Below are 20,634 nucleotides of genomic sequence, written 5' to 3'. Positions count from 1 at the left end.
CAGCTAGAGTAGAAGATAGCCGTACAGGTTGAGGTAGAGCGTTCCAGAGGTTGGGAGAGGCCCTGGAGACGAGCATGGGAGGAGGAGACGAGGGAGCTTGAGAGCAGGAGGTCTTGAGAGGAGCGGAGAGGACGGTTTGGGTGATATTTGGAGACAAGATTGGTAATGTAGCTCAGGGCGGAGTTGTGAATGGCTTTGTATGTTGTGGTTAGTATTTTGAATTTAATTCGCTGGGCAATCAGGAGCCAGTGTAGGGATTGGCAGAGAGGGGAGGCATACGCTGAGCGATTGGTAAGGTGGATAAGCCTGGCAGCAGCGTTCATGATAGACTGAAGAGGGGATAGCCTATGAAGTGGTAGGCCTATGAGAAGGGAGTTGCAATAGTTGAGGCGAGAAATACAAGGGAGTGAATGAGTAACTTGGTGGTTTCAGTTGTTAAAAAGGGGCAAATTTTAGAGATGTTGCGGAGGTGAAGTCTACAAGCTTTTGACAATGATTGGATTTGGGGCTGAAAGGACAGGTCAGAGTCTAGGATTACACCTAGTACCCTGGCTTGAGGGGAGGGATTGATGGTTGCATAACTAATTTTAATGGAAAAGTCATGGAGGGGGGGCATAGGCAGGGGGGGAATATTACCAGCTCAGTTTTAGAGAGATTTAGTTTGAGGAAGTGGTGCGACATCCATGTTGATATGTCAGTAAGTAAAGCCCAGTACACACGCACAGATTGTTGGCCATAAATTGTTGGCCAACGTCCGATCTGCCGATTGTAGGCTTGTTAGTATGATGCTTCCGACAACCAACTGCGAATTTTCGGCCGAAAAAAATCTGGTGTGCATGCTATAAAACAGACAACAGAACGGCCGATTTTTCCTCAGTCAGTACAGATTTCGGCAGAAAAAAATCAGAGGAGCAAGACTGGGCATGCTCAGAGAAGAAAAAACACGAAAGTCAACCATCACATGACATCACTTCTGAAGTTGGTTTTTGTTGGCCAACAAAAGTCCAGTGCAATGCAAGTCTAGAGCACATTTCAACCAACAAACAACACTGGACAAAAGACGGCCGATCGGTTGGCCAACAATCTGTGCGTGTGTACGGGGCTTAAGTTAGCAATGCGAGAGGAGACTGAAGGAGTGAGGTGAGGAATAGACAGATAGATTTGAGTGTCATCTGTGTATAGATGGTATTGGAAGCCCTGGGCGGTTATCAAGTGACCAAGGGTGGCGGTGTAGATAGAGAAGAGGAGGAGTCCAAGAACAGAGCCTTGGGGAACCCCCACAGAAAGGGGCAATGGGGAGGAGGAGGTAGAGTTGTGGATAACACTGAAGGAGCGCTGTGATAGGTAGGAGAACCAAGATAAAGCAGAATCTTTGAGGCCAAGGGAACGGAGTTTATTAAGAAGGAGCGGGTGGTCAACAGTATCAAAGGCTGCAGAGAGGTCAAGTATCTATTTATTATAATTAAATATTATTTCTCTAGCGCTCATTGACAGACGTAGTCCTCGGTGATACACCACCTTCGGGTTATGTTGCCTCCACAGGAGCAGGACTAGAAAGGAAATTAAAAAGCTCTGGCCACACCCTAGGGGCAGTCCCAGAGGGTATATCCTCTCTCTCTCTGCCTCAGCAAATCAGTTATTTTCTGTCTAGTTAGGAGTAAGGACCTAGATACCTTGCTGGGATCTTAGGTCCTGGCAAGAATTTTTTCTTAAAGGATTTTTTAGACAGCTTTTTTTCTCCAGTGTTCCTGTGAGATCTTCAAGCAAGAAAGCTGAACTGGGCGACGGGCTGGATGTTGAGATCCGGTGGTCACCCCAGTTCAGCCTACGAGCGCGTGCAGGCCATAGCTCCGCGCTGGGTCGGCCGCGACAAAGTCCCATTAAAGGACTGTCCACGCGAGTTAAACGTCTCGCTGAAACGCCAAAGACCATGAGTCACGGCGTCCGTATCGGTCGACAGCCCTCCCGCCCCGGTGGAGAGGGGTACTGTCAGGAGTTGGTGCCCCCCTGGTTCCGGTATGGTGAGTAGTATGTTCCCCCTTTTCCCCTGACGGGTCTTGTGGTGAACGCGGGCCCCTCTCTGTATGGTAAGATAGAGTCCCTCTCTATCCTATAACATGACACAGATCCTCCTACTTTGAGTGTGATTTTATGTGCAAAAAGCCAGGAGGCTTGGTTTGGGAGCTAACAATCTAATTGTATACATGTTAAAAAGATGTAATCTGTGGCATTCTGGGAATCTTACGGTGTTAAGAATAAGCTACCTACCAGTCAGAAGCCACGGACATGTAGACTGCCTTCCTAATCAGATCTCCAGCTATTAGCAGGCCTCCCGAATGGCCATGCGGTCCGCCAGGGCCGGTACCGCCAACCACGCCATATCCCCATGCAGAGAGAGTGTTGTGTGCCCTGCAGCACACCGCTATTCAGTACAGGCCGCCGCCATTTTTTTTGCTGGATCGCACGAGCCGCCATTTTGGCGTAGCCTCGTGTCTCCAGCATGGGGGCGGCCATGTTTGAGGTGATCCAAACACCTCGTGGAGCTTGGGGGAGGCGCCGGAAGGCGTGCAGAGGGCGGAGCCGCCTCCTTTCTTCCTGGGCAGCCAGCCAAAAGACTTCCTGTTTGTCAAGACAGCGCTGTAACCTGTTGCAGTTAAACTCTGAGCATCAAGTGGTGAGCCTGGGGGTCTATCTCTCTCTCTCTCTCGATCGATAGGGATCCCTAGCAGGTAACACTAAGGGGCTTTTGTGGCGCTGGGGGTCTGAAAAAAAAAAAAAAAAAAAAGTTTTTTATTTTTGAATTATATTATCCAGGAAGTGACTGGAATTATCATGGACCCTGCCACACATATTCCCCCACCTGTTTCCCTCGAGGGGGCCACGGGACCCGCCGGTGCACAGAGTATAGAGTCATTTACAGCAATTTTGGAGTCTATGGTGGCTCGGGTGGAGGCGGCCTGTCAGGGACGGGGGTCAAGGAAGCGACCCCCGCCTACCCCTATACTATCTGACACCTCTGACTCTGATTCAGAGATGGTCACTGCAGTTGCAGGTTCCTCTGCAAGGGCTGTTATCCCAGGTAAAGCCCCCTCAGACAGTGAGGAGGACGCTTCTTCTCCTGCTATAATTCAGGAAGAAGCATTGGTGGACGCACTAGTTGTGGCAGTGCAGGAAACCTTAAAACTTGAGGCTTTACCGGCAGAAGCAACTGAAACAGAGATTCCTTTTGGTACTAATAAGCCCATCAAAACGGTGAAGGTTTTTCCTGTACCTAAATGTTTCGGTAATCAGATTAAAGGAGAATGGGAGCATTCTAAACGTACCTTTACTATTTCCAAGAGTATTGCTAGACGCTATCCGTTTGAGGAATCCATCATTAAGAAATGGACGGTACCACCAGTGGTGGATCCACCTATTTCCAGGCTGAATAAAGCCACGGTTATTCCAGTGGAGGACACTTCGTCCTTTAAGGATCCGGTGGATCGAAAGATGGAAGCAGAGTCCCGCACCATCTTCTCTCTGATAGGGTCAGCATTTAGACCAGTAATTGTTATTGGTCTAGTTTCCCAGACACTTACGGAATGGGCGAAAATGGTACGCCAAGATCTTAGGGGAAAAGATATTCCCCAGGAGACATCTGATTTGATGGAACAGATTATACAAGGGCTACAGTTTATCTGTGACGCAGCCTTGGACACTACTCCCTTATTAGGGCATGCATCTAAGTCAGCGGTGATCCTCAGACGTGTGCTGTGGTTAAAATGCTGGTCAGCTGACCTAGGTTCCAAAAAGACCTTGACTAATCTCCCTTTTCAGGGGAATCGTCTATTTGGGGCCAACCTAGATGAAATCATTAAGGATGCCACTGGGGGCAAGAGCACTTTTTTGCCACAGGCTGCTAAAGCTAAGGGACCTCGCAACAAGCGAGGACCTTTCTTTACCGCCCATAAAGGGCGCCCGGCTGGTACTAGCGGGAAAGGCAAGACTCCTCCAGGAGGGTTCAAGAAGGGCTGGTCGGACAAGCAAAGGACCAACCCAGCCAAACCCGAAGCAAAGGAGTACACAGCCTGAAGGTGCGCCCCCACCCGGTTTCAGGGTGGGGGGACGTTTTCACCGGTATTCAGGACATTAGATCGAGCATCAACCACTACTACCGGTGCGATTCTTCCCTTCCAACATTTAAGTACTACAGGAAGCGGTAGTTACCGTTCCCTGAATAGATCTTTTCCTTTACCTTTTCCTAAGATTAGTCCCGATACCTCACAGGAATCGGATCTGGTTGACCAGATAGGCCAAGTAGCCTCTAGTCGGGTGACTTCGGTCCCTGAGGTTCAACCAGAAAAGATCACCTTTCCTGATAACAATCAGGTATCTGATAAATGTGTGGGAACAGAAAACGACCAGACTTTCTCGGATGGTCGGGGCCAGATACCTCTAGGGACGCCTGGTTCAGATTCTATCAGCGCCAGTGGTCCTAGAAATTCTAGGCTGGCCTCCTCAAGCCGGCCTGGCCGACTTGGACATGTTAGTCGTAGACGTTCCGTGGGAACTTCGTCTCAGGGAGTTTCTGTGGTCTCAAGGACCAATTTACTATCATGCTTTACAGTCGCTGGGTTTAATGGCCTGGCCATTGAGACCCAAGTACTGAAGGACAGAGGTTTGTCTACTTCAGTCATTCCTACCCTTATTAAAGCAAGGAAAGCGACTTCCAGCAAAGTCTATTATCACACATGGAAGACTTATATTGCGTGGTGCGAATCTTTAGGATTTCCTCCACGTACCTATTCGGTGACTCGAATATTGGCCTTTTTGCAACAAGGGGTTGAGCAGAAGCTAGCCTTGAGCACCATCAAGGGTCAAGTTTCAGCATTAGCAATCTTCTTTCAGAAACCTTTAGCTACCAAGTCCTTGGTGCGGAATTTCATCCAGGGGGTGCGGCACCTGGCTCCTCCAGTCCGCGCGCCCTTACCGCCCTGGGATCTTAATTTGGTTTTGTCGGTTCTACAGAAACCTCCCTTTGAAAACATCAGGGAGATTCCCTTGCTTACTTTATCCCAGAAGGTGGCCTTCTTGGTGGCTATTACTTCTGCTCGCAGGGTGTCAGAACTGGCTGCATTATCATGCCAGTCCCCATACCTAGTGATTCATAGGGATAAGGTAGTACTTCATCCTAAGCCATCTTTTCTTCCTAAGGTGGTTTCAGATTTTCATCTGAATGAAGATATTGTACTACCTTCCTTGTGTCCTCAGCCCAAGCATCATCGGGAACATGCGTTGCATTCCTTAGATGTGGTTCGGGCAATCAGGGTATACCTGAAAGCTACGGAATCTTTCCGTAAGACGGATTCACTTTTTGTGATCACGGATGGCCCCAGAAAGGGTTTGCCTGCATCTGCCGCGACCATTGCCAAATGGATTAGACAAACGGTGGTACAGGCTTATTCTATTAAGGGTCAGAGTCCTCCGTTCCCTGTTAGGGCGCACTCCACTCGAGCGCTCAGTACTTCCTGGGCCTTTCGCCATCAGGCGTCAGTGGTCCAGGTATGTAAGGCGGCCACCTGGTCGTCGGTACATACCTTTACAAAATTCTATAAAATTGATGTGACGGCATCGGCGGATGCCTCATTTGGCCGCAAGGTTTTGCAGGCCGCAATTTGAGGAGACCGGTGGTCTACCTCGAGGGTTTTTTTCTGTTTGAAAAAAAAAATAAAAATTTTTTTCTCTTTTTTTGGTTGATTCTCATCATTAAGGATGAGCATTGTAAACTTCTAGTTGGCACCGGTTGGGCCTTCTAGATTGGGATTTGATTTCATTTTCCCACCCCTCAGTTGTGATACTGCTCTGGGACGTCCCGAAGGTGGTGTATCACCGAGGACTACGTCTGTCAATGAGCGCTAGAGAAAAATGGATTTTTGTAAAATCTTACCGTAAAATCCTTTTCTCTTAGCTCATTGACAGACGTAGTCCCCGCCCCTCTGTTTTTTGAGTTGGGTTAAAATCTCTAAAGACTGCTTTTTCACATAACTGATTTGCTGAGGCAGAGAGAGAGAGGATATACCCTCTGGGACTGCCCCTAGGGTGTGGCCAGAGCTTTTTAATTTCCTGTCTAGTCCTGCTCCTGTGGAGGCAACATAACCCGAAGGTGGTGTATCACCGAGGACTACGTCTGTCAATGAGCTAAGAGAAAAGGATTTTACGGTAAGATTTTACAAAAATCCATTTTTCTAATATTTTTCACATTATATGCCTTCTCTTGGCATTTGATATCCTAAAGATAGGTTCTTGAAATGTCGTAACAATGGTACTTGCATACAGTACTGATGTATGAAAATCAGATATTCCTGAACTAAAAAACCACAAGGATGGGCTGTATAGAAGCGCGTCCACAATTCTAGTTTTTCTTTAATCAACAGAGTGCGACATATACGCAGATTTTTTTTTTTCTACTGACCTATACACAGCATGCGTTTTTGTGCATGTGTGTACAAGCCCATTGAAAATAATGAGCCACATTTGGATCAGTAAAAAAAATGCCTGAAAACTTGATGTACAATATTTAGGCTTCCACGTGCAATGGCTCTACTGACTTAACAGATACGAATCTCCAAAAGTTACTCTAAAGTGTAGATATAGACTGCATTTCTTGCTGTTTTTATTGTTTTTTAATGTTTAATACTAATACAGAATACCGTATTGTTAATATTTTATAGATGCCGAAGAAAGCACTGGAAAACAGAATTACCAGCCACAAGTGTCGTCATAACATTTCACAATGAGGCCAGGTCTGCCTTACTACGCACTGTTGTCAGGTGAGAAAGTGGGCTATTTTTTATCTAGAATGACTCAGAAAACCTGATTTTCAGGTAAACCTGAGATGGTTTCCCAGAATAATAGAAACTTTTTCTTTTATTCTGTTATTATACTAGCAATCTGCACTCCCACAGTGTGCTAAGGGCTGCCTGTTTGCTTGCTCATGAATTGGTGCAGTATTAGAAATGTGTAATACAAGGAAACTATCTGTTTATGGGGACAACAATGTCAGTAGTCATTGGCCTTTCCTTAGTGCTCTTTATACATTGGATGCAGTATATTGTATTTTTTACTTGAATGATAGAAAGTAATAATGAGTCTACCCATGCAAAGTGTTTATAAGAGGAATAAAGATCCACAAGAATGTCTTTGGCTTCATTCACACCTGAGCGTGTAGTTTTCAGGCGTTTTGTTTTTTTTTTTTTTTTGGGCTTTTTTTCCAGGCTTTTTTTTTTTGGGCTTTTTTCAAGCGTTTTTTGGGCTTTTTTTCAGGCGCTTTTTTTTTTTTTTTTCCCGCTTTTTTCAGGCGTTTTTGCAGGTGTTTGGAGGCAGGCATTGACATCTAACAAAAGCTTGTAATCTGCCAAAAAAGAAGCTCATGTACTTTTTGAGATTTAGGCGTTTTGCTTCAGGCGACAAAATTCTCCTATGTGAACAGGGGCCATTGAAATGAATGGGATTTTGCTTGTTGGACATTTTGAGACTTTAGAGATGAGTGTTTTATGAGCTGAAAAATGCTCAGGTGTGAACTGGGCCTTATGCAAGGACTCTCGCTGTAGTATTGAAAAATGCACAGCTTTATTTAAACAATCAATAATCAAAATACAAAAAACATTTCCACCACTACAATTAGATTAAAATCATGACAATATTATCATAACTGGGCTAGCAGCTGCTCGCATCACAACTCAATTTGCACTCCTACACATACAGTATCTCACAAAAAAGAGTACACCCCTCACGTTTTTGAAAATATTTTATTATACCTTGTGTTGAGTTATTTGAGGGGACAGAAAATTTACACTGTTATACAAGCTGTACACTCACTACTTTACATTGTAGCAAAGTGTCATTTCTTCAGTGTTGTCACATGAAAAGATATAATAAAATATTTACAAAAATGTGAGGGGTGTACTCAGTTTGTGAGATACTTTGGGGAATAAAAGAGAAAGATCTTAGGGCTCTTTCACACGGTCCGCCTCTGTGGGTGGATCCGTGCTGCTCAGCAGGGATCGATCCGCCGATCCCCGCTGAGCCGGCGGATGGCAGCTCCGTCTCCGCTTGCAGTGCGGAGAGGGAGCTGTCACAGCTCCCTCTGCTCTCTATGGGGGATCGGATGAGAGCGGACCGTCTGTCCGCTCTCATCCGATCCCTGAACGGATGGAAAAATAGGGTTTCCATCCGTCCAGATTTCACAGACAGGATCGGATACGGATAGCAGCAGGTGTCAGCGGAGATGTCTCCGCTGACATCCGCTGCCCCATAGAGCTGCATCCGATCAGATCCGCCTAAAAAACTGACAGGCGGATCTGATCGGATCGCCCGTGTGAAAGAGCCCTAATTGTCCACTCTGTTCGGGATACTAAGTAATTGAATACAAGGCAAAGATGCCCGTAAGGCCACCTTGGTCCCTAGCAGAGCGTAGGAGATTACTCCGCTACAGTCACTTATTGCTGTATAGTATGTATTCCAGATCAAATCTTCTAAGACCAGACCATCTGGTCTTATTTACTTCAATCAACTTTAGGTCTACCAAAACTATAAAATAGGAGGACCTACCTAAAGTATCCAATCGGGCAGGCTCTTGTACTTCAAGCCTATTGAGATTGTACAATCAGATTGTAGCGTGTGGGGAGCTTTACAATTTTTCTTTTGTAAGTAGCCACAACCCGAGTCAGAACAAGAGCGCTCTCTATGCCTATCTAAGGTTTTTGCTTCAAATTCACCAACACTATTTTGCTATAACAACATAAACTATTGAATATTTTCTATAGTTACTTTCTGTATTTCTCTTTCACAGTAACTATAGGAAGGGCTTACATGGTTTATGACATTCTTTTTTTTATAAACCCTGTATAATAATAATACATTTTCTTTATTTCAGTGTATTAAAAAAAAGTCCTCCTCATCTTATAAAGGAAATTATATTAGTTGATGATTACAGTGACAGTGGTGAGTCAATGCCTTTTTTTTTTTTCCTTATGCTTTTTATGTTCTCAAATTCATGTCTATAGTCTCTAAATGTTAAAGGCAGAGCTAATAGATCTTTAAAGTGTATATTCACCTTTTCAGAAATAATGAAAAGATGAACAAATACCCTACACCCCCTCTCCCCCATTCCTCCGCTGCACTTATCCCCGTGGGTGATGAGCTGTTAATGCCCACGTAATAGTGGTCCTGGGATTTGAAATCCCACCGCTCTTCTTCCCCTTTTTTTGTAGGGCTTTGGGACAGTTAAAAACAATTCCATCTGGTCAAAGCAATCACGATCATGCACTGACCAGAATGACTCTGATCCATTCTGGAAGCTCTACAGAGAGAGGGGGAAGAAGAGTGGGGGTTTCAAATACCCGAAATGCTACTTCAGCTGCCTGGGCACTGATGGCTACCTGCCCATTGAGGCGGGAACCAGGGGATGGGTGGGGAAGGGTGTAGGGTGTTCACCTTTTCATTTTTTCTGAAAAAGTGACGTTAAAAAAAATGCTGATAGGCAATTTAGATGCTTTCCTAAATGAATGTCAGGAATAATTAATTGTTCATTATATAGGTCCGGTGTACAAGCACTCCTTTGCCAAGTTCTTTTTTTAGTCCTGGTTCACACTGTTGCGATGAGGGAAACCCTGTGATTCCAGTGCGGGTTCCAGCATCTCACATTGGTTCACACTGACATTTGTGAACCACTTGGAGTGTTAATGTAAAGTTAATGACAACCCCAAAAGAGATTGTAGATCGCAGTGAGAAGTATGCAATGGGACAGGAATCGGATCACATGGGTATGAACTCCCATGCAATATGATTCAAGTGCGGACCAAAAAAAAGGGTCCTGCACCATTTTTGTGCGAATGCGATGCAATTTCAGCCAAACAGTTTGCATGGCTGAAATCACATAGCACAGACATCGCATATGATGTGCACAGCAATGCGGTGTGAATCACATGCAACGTCTGTGATTGCACCAGTGTGAACCCAGCTATATCTTGGGGCCAATTCACACCAGTGCGTTTTAGTGCAGCTGTAAAACACAGATCAGTGGAAGGACATTCGAAAAACAATCATTTTCAGTTTGTCCTAGTTACAACATAATGTTACGTTGCACTAAAATGCAAAATGGATGTCAGCGGGCGCCAAAAGGGATGTCAATGGATGTCAACGCGCCTTAAAAGATGACTAAAATGGATGGAAATGTACATGCATTTTAGCGCAAGTCAGTGTGAATTGTAGTTCGATATGCAGTATATAAGTGTTATGCACTGCAATGATTGTAAACCAATACATTTTTAAGGATATCTTTATTATATTCACTTCCTGCCGTGTGTGCTTAAGACTTTAAACTAGCCTTTAACAGTGTGCCATTAACACATTTTTACTTTACTTTTTGTCTTCACTTTATACATTTTTTTTAACAGAAAAGGAACTTTATAGAACTTTTAAATAAGGGATTTTTTCTGTTTGTATGGACATTACCAGACCTCTTACCAGTGTTACCAACCTACCAGATTGAAATTGACTGACATGACACCCAAAATTTACTGGCACAGCCAAGTTTTTACTAGCATTTCCAAAATTACAGTTTTAAGTGCAAAGTTCAGTATTTTGGCTACAAACAAGGACAATATGCATTTATCAATGTGATTTAAGGTAGATATTAGGGCAAAGATATTATTCATTTTCGATATACTAAGTAAGTATCTCAGGGACAGGACTCCTGAGTCACAGTGACAGTCTCTCTACATGACAGGTGGTCCCTTCAGTCCAAATGGCACTGACAGTCCCACTCCTGGCTTGCCTTGCTCCTGTCCTGCAGACCCGCACATTAGGCTCTAGCCGCTCCACTCAGCTCCCTTGCACCATGACATCACATGACGCGCTCAGGCACCACCTCTGCTAGAACCTATCTCCGCCCGTATACGCTGTAGCAGGCACTCGGATGGCCTCCACCGGCTCCAGATCAGAACTGCTCATGCACAGTTCCGAGCCAAGTGTCACGGACCTATTTGTTTACTGGCAACCTTTTCCTGTTACTGGCAGTAGAAAAGTGCCCTTTTTTTACTGGCTGCCAGTTAAAATACTGATGGTTGGCAACACTGCCTCCTACCTACCCCTATTTGTGGGGGGAGTGTATCCATCCATTGGACTGCTCCCCAGAAATTATATTTCATAAATTTTTTCCAAATATTCATGTTTCTCCTCTGAGACTGTTTTGATGTTGAATGGAGTCTCTAACCGAAAAAATCAGAAGCCTTAACTCAATCTAAACCCACCTGAACAAATCCGCCAGGAAAGGGGCCAATCATAAGCAGCCATGGCATTCAATGTATACCATAGACATACTGTGTCCATGGTATACGTGTGGTGTCAGGGAATGCCCCAGCCGCAGATGATTGGTCCAGACAGGTAATGGCTTTCTCATGGGCTTGAACCCGTGGGTTCAGTTCCCACTTTGAGCACACCCAAGCTCATCACTATTCCTAACCCATACTTTTGCTAATTGTATCACGCTCCAAATCATACAAGTGAGTTGCACTGATTAAAGGTTTTGCAGGATGGAGTAATATGTGAATAAGCAGTGAGCCAGTAGTATAGGACATTACATTGCTGACCTTCTTCTGAAAATGCTAATTGCCCAGCTTGTCATGTTCACCCCTTGACTTAAATGCTTTAGTGTGTTACTGATCTGGAACAAGTATGCGGGCTGTCAGGTTAAAGGGTAGTCAGAACACTTGCTCTTTATACTTTTAATCAGTGGTTTAAAAATGACTGTAATCACTGGATCAGCCTGGCAACTAGTGTTTTCAGAAGGTTAGTTTTGCAGTGGCAGCCTTTTTTTTGAGAATAGGTTTGAGAACAGGTTTATTTTGAGTATGTACAAGACTGAAACAAACTATCTCCTTACGCACAGACGTAAATCTCTGGACACAGCATGTTTTCCAGAGGTTTATGCCCATTCAGTAGTTTGGGCGAGTACAGCGAATACCTGCATACAGCCATTCATTGCTATGGGCAACTCTATGCTGCAGCTGTGTTTCCCAGGCATGATAATATGTTCACAATTTACATTGTACGCCCACATGAAGCTTAAAGTGATTTGTAAAGTTATATTTTTTTCAAATAACAAAAATTTTATACATACCTGCTCTGTGCAATAGTTTTGCACAGAGTAGCCCGAACCTCTTCTTCTGAGGTTCCCCCGACAGCACTGTCTGCTCCTCCTCTTCAATGTCTGCCCCTAGCAAGCTGCTTGCTAGAGGGGCAGACGTTCAAGCTCAAACACATCTCAGCCCCGCCCCCTCTCCCCCTGAGTCTCGAGAGAGTGAGAGCGCAGCTATAGATTGCGATCAGGCTCAGGTAGAGCTACACGATTAATTGGTAAATTGTGATCTCGACCCCCCCCCCCTCACGATTTACAGAGCCGTTCTCTGCTCACTCACAGCTGTCAAAAAAAAAGAGCCCCGCAAAATGTTTATCCACCTTGTTAAGGCTGCTAAGATAACTAAAAACACAATGTGTTACAATGTATCTTTTCATTCTTTTAAAGAGGTTGTAAACTCATTAAAAAAATTTTTTTTTTCTTTTTCCAACCTGAAAGAGAGAGACATAATGAGCTAGTATGCATCGCATACTTGCTCATTATGAAATACTTACCTTAGAACGAACCTCCGCCGTGCCGCCCGCTTACCTGTATGACGGGCGACATGTTCAGTCACCCGTCTTCCGGGATCGTGGCATCCAGCCATCTGATTGGCCGGATCCGCGATTACGTCACTCCCACGCATGCGCGCGGGAGCGGACGGTTACGGCACGGGGCTCTGAAGGAACGGCACCAGCAGTCGTTCCTTCAGAGCGCATGTGCCAGTGATGCCACTGGCTGCATGTAAGGTAAATATCTCCTAAACGGTACATGTTTAGGAGATATTTACAGTACCTATAGGTAAGCCTTATCATAGGCTTACCTATAGGTAAAAGTTGCAGAGGAGGGTTTACTTCCTCTTTAAATCAAAGGAATGAACTTCCGTCTGTAAGTGAGGGCAGTTTAACCTCTTAAAGACTAAAGTGGGGTACACACTATAAGATAATCAGGCGGACGATTGTCTGATTTTCCTTGTTGTTTCACAGCAAATCGGAACCGATGAAAGAATTTTCTTACGAAAATTCTCGTACGACAAAGGCTTTTTTTTTGTTGTTTATTGTTTCTGATCATGCACAGTCTTTCTTTTCTGATTTTTCTTGTACAAAAATCATACGAAAACGGTACACATTAAACGAAAATCGTTGGTTTTTTTCCCGTACGAGAAAAATTTTGGAGTTTGTTCCTTTGAGAGTTTTTGTAAGAAAATTCTGAATCGTCTGTAGAAAGTTCTGTACACACTATACGAAAATTGTACCAAAATGCTTTAGACTAAAATTTTCGCCCGATTTTCTTAGTGTGTACGAGTCTTTAGCCTTTTTTATGACAATTGCTGCTTACCAGTTAAAATCAGTGTTTTTGGCTAGAAAATTACTTAGAACCCCCTACTTTTTGGAAAAAAAAATAGAGAATTACTTAGAACCCCCAAATATATATATATATATAATATCCGAGACCCTAGAGAATAAAATGGCAATCGTTGCAATCTTTTATGTCACACTGTATTTGCGCAGAAGTCTTTCAAACGCAGTTTTTGGGGAAAAAATACTCTTTAATGAATTAAAAAAAAAACTAAACAGTAAAGTTAGCCCAATTTTTTGAATAATGTAAACGAAGATGTTACGCTGAGAATCGGAATCTTTATTCTAAGCAAAACAATCGTGATTCTCATTTTAGCCAGAATTGTGCAGCTCTAGATGACCATGGAAGGTTTTTTTTTTTTTTTTTTTTTTTTTTTTTGACTTAATGCAGTGAATCCTCCAAAGTAAAAAGCTTTAAGCCTTAACAACCACTATAAGTTTACTGGACAGAAAGTCATCTGGGTTTTTGAGAACATTACTGCATTTCCCTGATTTTAGGATTACTGTATGGCTAAAAATTTATGGATACATGTACATCATAACTTTATGATTATTGAACGTGATTTACAATATAGATCATTTAAATCTTTAACGGTCCAGTAGCAATTGGCCGAGAATCAAACCATGTATGGGCAGGCTGAAAGTGCTGAAGTTGATGAACTTGGGTACAACCAGTCAGATTTTACATGTGATTATTGGGTTCTCCTGGTGGGGATGGCTCCTCCCTCTCGCCAAGGGAACACAATGGCTCCTTAGGGGGGGGGGCGGAGGATTCCCCCATCATCACTGAGAGTTTTGATGGGGAATCCAGTGATTTCCTTTCTGCAACCACAGGCCATCTAGTATAGCTCCAAAAAGCTAAATCGCTTCCCGTTGAGTATGTGTTATGTGCACAATGTCTTGTAGCCAGTGGCCTTTTTAAAAGTTTAACATTTTACTGTGTTTGTTTTAAAGCTGAAGATGGTGCTCTGCTTGGGAGGATAGAGAAAGTCCGTATCCTTAGGAATGACCGCAGAGAAGGTATGTCAGTTTTATTAAACTGTGAATGAAGTAAACCTAACAATTGATTAGAATAAATTCCTCTTGCTCTGTTGCACTTGAACATAAAAAATAGAAAGGTCTCTGAAATGCTTAAAGTAATGTAAAAATCGTTGTACTTAATACTAAAGCACCAAGTATCCTACACATATATATACTTTTAATACTGTTTTTCATCTGTTGCATTTCGACACTGCTATTTATATGATTGGGTGAAAACACATGGGAACTATCAGGAGACAGGAATAGATTGTTGTCATTTTAACAGGAATTTCCTTTTCACAAGTTTTTAAATGAAAGCTTCCGCTTTAAAAGCATTGACTTTTGAAATTCTCTTTAAAGTTGGAGATTTTAATGATTGGTTTTGTATTGATTTTAGCTGAAGCTCTCTGGAACAGGACTTGGAAAAAAGACCCGACAAACGACTTTTCTGCTTTCTGCTAGTATTGAAAATGAAAGCTTGTTTTGGACAGCTTCTTGTTCTCTAATTTTCAGGCAATATGCTGCAGTTATAGGAACCATGCATCTACAAATCCTTTTTATCTACTTTGTGTAATTTTTGCCGTGGTTCACACTGATGCAATGCGGGAAACGCAGCGCATCCTGCACCTTTCCTGCACTGTATTGCAATTGCACATCGTCCATGCGATCTGCTGCATGTGTCAATGTTAGGTTAACGACACTCCAAAACAGCAAAAACAAAACAGTGTAAACACCCATGTGAAGCGTTTCAGGTGCCAAAAAGGGTCCTGCACCATTTTGGTGCGAATTGTATGGCTCAATTCGCACAAACATTGCATGTGGTGTGATGTAATGGAATGCGGTGTGAATCACATGCAATGTCTGCTATGCAAGTGTGAACCCAGGCAAAACAAAATTCTTCTTTGCTACTGTGAAAGGGTTTGCAGTATTCATTGTTGGTGGTGCTTACGCTCACAGTCCTAAAAGAACCAGAAAGCATGATGACCATAATAGATGATAGTATGGAATTGTATTGGTTAGTTCTCACAGAACTGGTATTTCAGTTGATGGGAAAACGCTGAAGAGTTTACCCAGCAAATACTTTTTTTTTTTTTTTATTGCTTGCTGATTCTATTGGTGAGTAAAGCCCCGTACACACGCTACGAATTTCGCCGTCTGGTCGTCCGTCTTTTGTCCAGAGTGGTGTCTGTTGGTTGGAATGTGCTCTAGACTGCACACAAATTTTCCCGTACGACAGAATTCTACTTCAGAAGTGATGTCATGTGTTGGATTGCTTTCTATGTGTTCTTTCATCTCTGAGCATGCCCAGTCTTGCTCATAAGATTTTTCCCCGTCGTAATCTGTACTAATGAGACAAAAATCGGACGTGTGTTGACCGAGGACAAAAATGTTAATGCCTGCACATCAGGATTTTGTCAGCCGAAAAGTCAGAGTCGGCTGTCAAAAGCACCATACTAACAATCCGAAAATCGGCAGATCGGTCGTCGGACGAAATTTCCCTTCCGAATTTCTTATCGTCTGTACGGGGCTTAAGAATGAGCATGGTTTGGTCTGAACTTGGATTAGGCCCGAACCAGTGACTCCTGCCCACTGCCGCCCAGTCAGCAGCGGTCAGGACATTCCCCGCCCTTTAGCTGCACATACACAAATGGCCGCTAATACTTGTTACATCTTTGATCTAGATCTTTCCTTAAGTTCTTGGGTCAGCATACCTGCTATAGTCATTGAGAGAGTCTTATGCAGGCCATAGAAGGGTCGAATTCCGAACAAATTTTCTTTTGAAAATCAGAAATGTTGTGCATTATGTAATTCAATGGTGCTACTGTTGATTTCGAAGTTCAACCAACCAAGCCTTCAATTTCGTGGCCGGGAATCTTCTTTTCTTTCCTCTCTGGGATTTTTCATTTCTTTTGCTCATGCGCATTTATTTTTTGAATATATTTCTCACACGATTCTCCCATCATTGATTAGAAAATCATTCATTTTTCAAAAGATTTCCAACACGCCCGATCGCTCAAATTTGATGATCGCATGGAAATCTGCCATTGCTGCTGCCCACTAATGGTGGGAAATTCTAACGAAAATATGATTTTCGAAAGAAAATTCTTCCGAAATTCCACCCATGTATGGCCAGCCAGCTGGAACACCTAAAATTCTGGTTGGCAGGAACAGAGTTCCTATAAGACAGACAAATCTTGGGGTTGTAGTATCAAACACCTACAGAAGCGGAGTTTCAGGTTCCACCTGCTGTATACCTAAAATATCATTTTTGGGTGAATTGACCCTTTACATGTTTTTATTTTGACACAATTTCTCCTTTTGAATTAGCAATTTTATAGATATTAACTGATCTCTAAATATTTCTAAACAGGTATATGACCAATGAGCTAAAGAAAAGTGGGAACCAGTTTTTTATTTTAAGAAACCATCTTGCATTAGCCTGAGTACACAAGGCTGATATCAGGTTGCTGAGGTTTACTTAAAGCAAAGTTCCCCCCAAAAGTGGAACCTCCGCTTATCTGATTACTCCCTCCCCCCCCCCTCCGGTGCCACATTTGGCACCTTTTGGGGGAGGGAACGGGTACCTGTATTTGGCTGGTACCCTGTCTCCACTTCCGTTGGAGCTCGGCGCGTACGTCACCAGTTCGACTCCCCTCCTCCTTCCCCTGCTGCCGGGCCAGTAAGAGAGCGCAGCGTGCTTCGCGCATGCCCATGCGCAGTAGGGAACCAGCTGTGAATCCGCAAGACTTCACTGATGGGTTTCTTTACCGGCATTGGCGGCGGCAGCACCCGACAGCTGATGGAAACATTGCTATGGGGGGCGGACATCGCATAATAAAAGTCAGCAGCTACACTACAGTATGTCAGTATGTGTAGCTGCTGACTTTTCTTTTTTTTTTGGAGGGGGGGGGGGTTTGGAACTCTGCTTTAAAGTGGAACTTTAGTCAGAAAATCAAGTACTGCTAGAACCCTTCAGGCTGGCCCCTTTTGCAGGTATAGCCATGTAAAACATTAAAAATTAGTGCCTATACTGTTTACAATCCAGTAATACTCTCATCCTGCTCTGCACATGCTCAGTTGCTCTCAGGCATTTTTAGACACTACTGAGTTTGTAGAGCTTGGTCTGCTGACAGCCTTAAAGTGGAATTAAACCCTTCTATCCTTTACAGCCAAGGAAGCTGCTTCTGTTTTAACTGCAATTGCCTTAGTGCTACACATGTGATCAGTTATGACAGCAGCAATTTGATGGTTTGACAGTTTGGTTAAAGACACAAAAAAAGTGACAGTTTGCTTTTCCAACCTTCCAGGAATGTAACTGTTTTTTGAAACTGGTGAATTGATGGGTTTATTTCCACTTTGATTTACTGCTACTCAGGGGCTCTGGGCTTCAACAAAATGGCAGCCTCCAGCAAGAAGAAACAGGGGCAATACTGGATGAAATTTACAGTACACATTAATTTTGGTAGCATAATTATTAATGTGGAATGTAGGGTAACATTATTTTTTATCAAGTTGTTATGGGTAAACTTCCGCTTTAATGCCATTGCTTTCCATTCACTATTCTTGGAACTTAATGATGGAATACGTGGTTTAAAGTTTTTAATTGCAACAACTAATTTATTCTGTCATTAAACCATTTATCAACAAATGTCACCTGGAAACTTCTCACCTAGCTTTTACGAGTGACTTGGGCATGGCAATGGCTTTTTATGAGTAATGACCCATATGTAAAGGGCCAACATAGCTTCCAAGGTGATAGGACTTCATGTCAGGTGATTATAGAAATAAAGGCCAGAGTGAGCGCAATTACTTGTTGTAACCTGGTGCAGCCAAGGTAAGCATACATGTAGTGTGTGAAGCTGCAGAGATATACCTTTAAACTAGGACAACTTGGTCTAGGGCTGCTACATTTTTACGCAGTGCCAGATTTACCTAACAGTAGCTCTGGCATTTCAGCGCCCACCTCCCCACTAGCACTACCTGCAGTATACCGTAATCCCGTTCCCAATGCCTTATCTCCCTTATCAAGCTGACACCTGTCAGCTTCAGAGATATGACTTCTCTGCTATGTGAGGGATGGGCGCAGACCATGGGACTGTTTGACGCTTCCTGTTTATTAATATTGGTTTAAAATTGTTATGCTTGTGAAGTAATAGCCTGTTGTCATTTTATTGGTAATTGAATCATTAAAATAAGTCTGTTAAAAAGTAACAGAACAGATGTCTACTTTGTTGCTTAATTTTGTATCTTTCATCAACCTGTATGTCCACATGCGCACTGCAGCTGTCAAAACGCCTGTTTTACAGACATGGACGTCTTTTTTTTTTTTTTGGCCTCCTAACGCTCCTTATTTTAGGCTATGTGTCCATGCACGAATAGGTGTTTACGGGTGTTCAGAGGCAGGGACCATTAAGGGGGGAAAAAAAATCTGTACGCACCAAAATCACGCTCAGGAAAGGAGCGTTTGGTCAGCAAAAATGCCCAATGAGCCTAAACGCCAGGAGCATTTATTTAATTAACCAGGATAAATTATTTTCTGGCCAATGAAATGAATGAACGCCCAAATGCTTTCAACAACCTCTATGGCCACATGACCACTACATCTCTCAAATGCCCATTTTACAGGTGTTTGACTTTTTTTTATTTTTTTGGCCCCAAAACACCCCTCTATGTGTCTATGCACAAATAGGCGTTTAGGGGCAAGGGCCTTTTAAGGGTAAAATATCTGAACGCAGCAAAATCGCACTCAGGAAAGGAGCATTTGGACAGCAAAAACTCCCAATGTGCCTAAACGCTAGGAGCATTCATTCATTTTAATTGCCAGGATATATTCATATTCTGGCCAATGAAATGAATGAATGCCCAAATGCTTGACATGCCTGTACACATCTGAGTGTGTTTCAAAAATGTGGCTTTAGGCATGTTTTTAATGGTGCTTTTGTTGACTGTTGCAAAATAAATGCAATACTGAAACCATGGTGTATTGTCACTCTGATAATAACTTGCCAGTTGCAGAACAATGCAATTGGCAGTTTTCTGAGAAGGATTTTTTTAGATGGACATTTTGTTCCATAAGAGTAATAGTAATAATTTTACAACCAGGATATGCCTCTTCCTGCGCAGTTTGCTAGGTGTAAAGAAAGGTGTGCATACGTGGGTTAAGTCTGAACTTTGTACTTTTTATTTATACTTCTCCTACGAGCCTCTGAAAAAATCCAGTATAACCTACCCACAGAAGATAATGTTTTCAGCGATACTGTCTGCAACCTCCCGGCTCGGAGTGTATCCTCCTGTGCTCTTAAAATTTGATCCAAGGAGACTTTTTTGCTCATTCAGATTGGTGCAGAGCAGATTACCCATCTCCAAACAGAACCTGTAATATTGCTTGTTTACAGAAAGTCTAGGTTCACACGTGCCCGCAAGTGAGCGGGTGGTAGCGAGTGTGGGCAAGTGTGACCTGTTCCCACACCTTCAACCAAATCTGGCTGCTCTGCAGGGACAAGAGGGGCAGCAATTCTTCCTAATGGCACCCAGTGCATCTCTGCCTGCAGCGTGCTTGCGGGTGTGGGAACTGCAGGGAGATTGTATGGTCAAAAGCACCATGAGATTTCCCTGCGGGCTCATTTTTAAAAGCCAAAGCACACCCTAAACATGCATTTTAAAAGCTGGTGCTGCTATAAAGACCAATATACAAAAAGAACCACAGAGAATAGAGCACACATAAAAAATAAAGTTACTTTCAAATCTTACAAGGCTAACTAAAAACTCCTGATCTTAAGAAGTAAATATGGGGATTTAGTCCCACCATATGGCCATACCATGCTTAATCCCACCACTGCGTCAAAGTACCACATTTTCAGTGGGTCACTTTTCGTATAATGAAAGATACATACCACTTCTCTTAACCATAGGCGATACTTACTCCTTAGGTGGGAGAACTGTGCTTGGTGCAGATTCTACTGCTTAAACTGCACTAAAGGGACTCCTATAAATACTTACTGGTGAACACTGATGATGAAGTACTGGTGTGGGAGAGTGGGGTACTCCACCCAAGCAAGTCTAGGGGAAGCACTTAATATGTAACAAACAAAGGGTTGA

General features: G+C 43.3%; 1 protein-coding gene across 1 annotated transcript in view; it reads left to right on the top strand.

Annotated features, from left to right (window-relative positions):
- The window catches only part of GALNT2 (polypeptide N-acetylgalactosaminyltransferase 2), a 245,143-nt gene that overhangs the window by 124,666 nt on the left and 99,843 nt on the right, over window positions 1–20,634 (top strand). Inside the window, exons 4-6 of the mRNA XM_082249573.1 lie at window positions 6,711–6,809; window positions 8,915–8,982; window positions 14,470–14,535. Coding sequence (XP_082105699.1) covers window positions 6,711–6,809; window positions 8,915–8,982; window positions 14,470–14,535 — 233 coding nt within the window. The remainder of the gene's footprint in view (window positions 1–6,710; window positions 6,810–8,914; window positions 8,983–14,469; window positions 14,536–20,634) is intronic.

This window comes from Pelophylax lessonae, assembly GCF_965119305.1.
Source record: "Pelophylax lessonae genome assembly, chromosome: 3".
NCBI lineage: Eukaryota > Metazoa > Chordata > Amphibia > Anura > Ranidae > Pelophylax > Pelophylax lessonae.
The sequence above is the reverse complement of the archived record's forward strand: the minus strand, read 5'-3'. Positions and strand labels throughout refer to the sequence as shown.